The following is a 3,266-nucleotide window of genomic DNA, read 5'->3' on the forward strand; positions in this document are numbered from 1 at the left end:
CACGCACAATAGCTTAATGTGCGACGCAAATGACAATTTTAGCGCCAAAAAATTAAGTCATTTGCCTCGCACATTGAGCTAACGTGCGTTGCAAATGACTTATTTTTTTAAAAAAAAATATTCGTTTTTTAATATTAGTTGGAAATTCCGACATGATCGTCTTTGAAATTAGACGGTTCATTCCCAATACCGGGAATACATTTATAATTAATACCTGTCACAAAAGTTTACAATGTAATTAACGTTCCCAATAAAAGGCAATTAAATTCGTCATAGATCGATCAACCAACATGTTACAACAAACATAAAATTATTACAACAAAGGTACGTAGCTAGCTAGAGATCAAGTTCATATTACAAATTAAGCTAAAAATTCGACATTGTTCATGAAGTAATTTGCCCAAAAATCTTTCACCTCATTAATCTCCTCCGCTGAATAAGGCAATGTTCTTGAAAAATCCTAAAAAAGTGTAAATAATTCAATTTATCAACGATTGATCAATATAATAGTTTTGTGTACTTCAATTTATTATATAAAGTACGTAGTTTATGAGAACATACCTTAGTAAGATCTTGACTATTACCATGATTCATTATTATGTCGTACATAAAACGCATGACGTAGTAGCCACAATCTAGTGATCCCGGTTGTTGAGCACACTAAATGCATTAAAATAAATAACACAAGTAAAATTTCTATCACATTGTATGTTATAATTTTGAAAAACTTATTTCTTAGGTAAATAATAAACTAATTATATATATATATACCTGTGCTGGAATCCATGTTAATTTAGTTCCCTTAGATTGTCCACCTAGTCTCTTGTAACTCCGAAAAGCACTACACATTCGATAAAATATGCAATTATATATACTTTGTTTACACATGTAAATGCAAAGAATATTTTACATGTAAGTGCAATTATATACTTTGTTTACACATGTAAATGCAATTATATACGTAGTAGTCACATTTAAGGCTAATTGGGTCGTACGTTCTAGGTCATTTTTAGGCAAAAATGATGTTTTCGAACCCAACTTTGAACCAAAGAACCTAAGGAATGTTTTCAAACTTATTACACGTCTCATATGAATAGTTATAACTTTGTAAGGCCCTTTACAATCTATTATTTCACATTTAAGGCTATTTGGGTCGTCCTAGGTCATTTTTAGGCAAAAATGATGTTTTCGAACCCAACTTTGAACCAAAGAACCTAAGGAATGTTTTCAAACTTATTACACGTCTCATATGCATAGTTATAACTTTGTAAGGCCCTTTACAATCTATTATTTCACATTTAAGGCTATTTGGGTCGTCCTAGGTCATTTTTAGGCAAAAATGATGTTTTCGAACCCAACTTTGAACCAAAGAACCTAAGGAATGTTTTCAAACTTATTACACGTCTCATATGCATAGTTATAACTTTCTAAGTCCCTTTACAATCTATTATTTCACATTTAAGGCTAATTGGGTCGTCCTAGGTCATTTTTAGGCAAAAATGATGTTTTCGAACCCAACTTTGAACCAAAGAACCTAAGGAATGTTTTCAAACTTATTACACGTCTCATATGCATAGTTATAACTTTCTAAGTCCCTTTACAATCTATTATTTCACATTTAAGGCTAATTGGGTCGTCCTAGGTCATTTTTAGGCAAAAATGATGTTTTCGAACCCAACTTTGAACTAAAGAACCTAAGGCAAAAATTTTGGCAAAAATGGCATTTTCATATGCATACTTTACTTACTTGTTTAGTGGCTCCTTAATCATCAAATTTCTCTTCTTCTGTTGAGAATCAAATATGTAGACCTCACGTTTAGACAAGCAAAGAACTAAAAGCATCCAGTGACTCCTACATACAAACAATAAACGTATGTAGTTAGAGAAAAAAAAGTTAAATTTATAACAATCAATTAAAAACGAAGTTCAAAGTAATTTTCATACTTTTCGTAGTATGGACATAAGATGAATGTCTTAGAACTAAGTGCACTCATGGACCTCGTCATGTACAATAGAATTCGATCTGCATCGGACTTTAACATGGTGGCCGAGATCATCTCCGGGCACATGAATCCAATACTATTGGGGTGACAATCATCGTGAAAACACAACTCACTCAAAGCCCTATAATATAGAGTGTAAGAACGTTAAGACAATCATAAAAATCAAATTTAGGGGCAAAATATGAATTTAGGTAACTCACGTAGCAAAAACTTGTATTATTGATATATTGAGCCATGCTCCCGAGAGAAGTTGATCGGTGTCTTCAACGGTGACACTAATTTCAAAGTCCTTTTCCATATTGAATGTCCTTTTAGTGCAATGTACCTTAACGTGCTCCCCTTCTTTTAATCCCAACATCATAGTTTTCATCACATTGCACTTACCACTCAAATTTTGCACTTTATAATTATCAAGGAAATAGGTTTTTGATTTAGTGTTGGACGCTTTTGTTCCACTTCCCCCAACCACTATCTCTTTCCCTTTGTTCCCTTTCCCTTTAGGCTCTTTACTTGTAGGCTTGTTTACCTGAGGTATGATTTTCAAATAACGATATACATATTAGTGAGCATACATGGTATAATAGTTCTACTTCAAATTATCATGCATATGTTAGTTACCTCCTAATTCGTAAGCGACACCAAATGTTTTGGCCACTGAGTGAAGGTACCATGAGCTTGAGCAAGTTTCTTAATATATTGAGAAGGCACGGGGACGGGAGCTTCTTTGTACGCGGGCTCAAAATCATAAACGCTCACTTTCACGTTATCGGACGTGACGTCGTTGTGGTGATCAAGGAGCAACTCTGGACATATGGTACCATAGGCAACAAAGACTTTCTCCGAGCCTATGTTCAGGTATAGATGGCACGGGACAGGTTCCTTATTATTTATTTTGAACAATAACCCAAATACAATGTAACATGTTAGAAAAGTTCAATAGAATTAACTAGAAACAAAGTACTTGAAAAACACAAATTATCATACCGTAATGTCGGCAAATGGATCTAAACCCCCGGAACGACAACTACTATGAACATTTGCGTCTATCCTCATATGGCTTGGTATTTGGACACCAAGTTCTTTAGCAAATGTGATAAATTTCTCCATGACCATGGCATCCATCTTGGAGTTCATCTCTTGCATTGTCTCATCTTTGACCCTTTTGGTCACTCTTGCTTCCATTTCCTCCATCTCCGCATCTCCATACCGTCGAAAGCTACGCCGCTCTCCGGTCCCCCACACAGCTTTGATGCCTACTCCACC

At 34.7% G+C, this 3,266-nt stretch overlaps 1 protein-coding gene across 1 annotated transcript; it reads right to left on the minus strand.

Moving 5' to 3' along the window:
* Positions 1–244: 244 nt before the first annotated feature.
* Positions 245–2,384, minus strand: LOC130459716 (ubiquitin-like-specific protease 1). The gene is made up of 6 exons (XM_056827228.1): positions 2,204–2,384; positions 1,945–2,124; positions 1,748–1,852; positions 772–841; positions 562–660; positions 245–460 (listed from the first exon to the last, which is right to left on the minus strand). Exons 1-6 carry the CDS (start codon positions 2,371–2,373, stop codon positions 362–364), a joined length of 723 nt encoding a protein of 240 aa, XP_056683206.1. The 5' UTR covers positions 2,374–2,384; the 3' UTR covers positions 245–361.
* Between the last annotated feature and the right edge of the window lie 882 nt (positions 2,385–3,266).

Source organism: Spinacia oleracea, chromosome 4 (genome assembly GCF_020520425.1).
Source record: "Spinacia oleracea cultivar Varoflay chromosome 4, BTI_SOV_V1, whole genome shotgun sequence".
In the NCBI taxonomy this organism is placed as follows: domain Eukaryota; kingdom Viridiplantae; phylum Streptophyta; class Magnoliopsida; order Caryophyllales; family Amaranthaceae; genus Spinacia; species Spinacia oleracea.

Coding starts and splice junctions, on each gene's coding strand:
- LOC130459716 (XM_056827228.1), bottom strand. CDS start 2,373: ATGAAAACTATGATGTTGGGATTAAAAGAAGGGGAGCACGTTAAGGTA. Junction 2,125..2,203: donor ATAATACAAGTTTTTGCTAC/GTGAGTTACCTA, acceptor TCTATATTATAG/GGCTTTGAGTGAGTTGTGTT. Junction 842..1,747: donor ATTAAGGAGCCACTAAACAA/GTAAGTAAAGTA, acceptor TCGAATGTGTAG/TGCTTTTCGGAGTTACAAGA.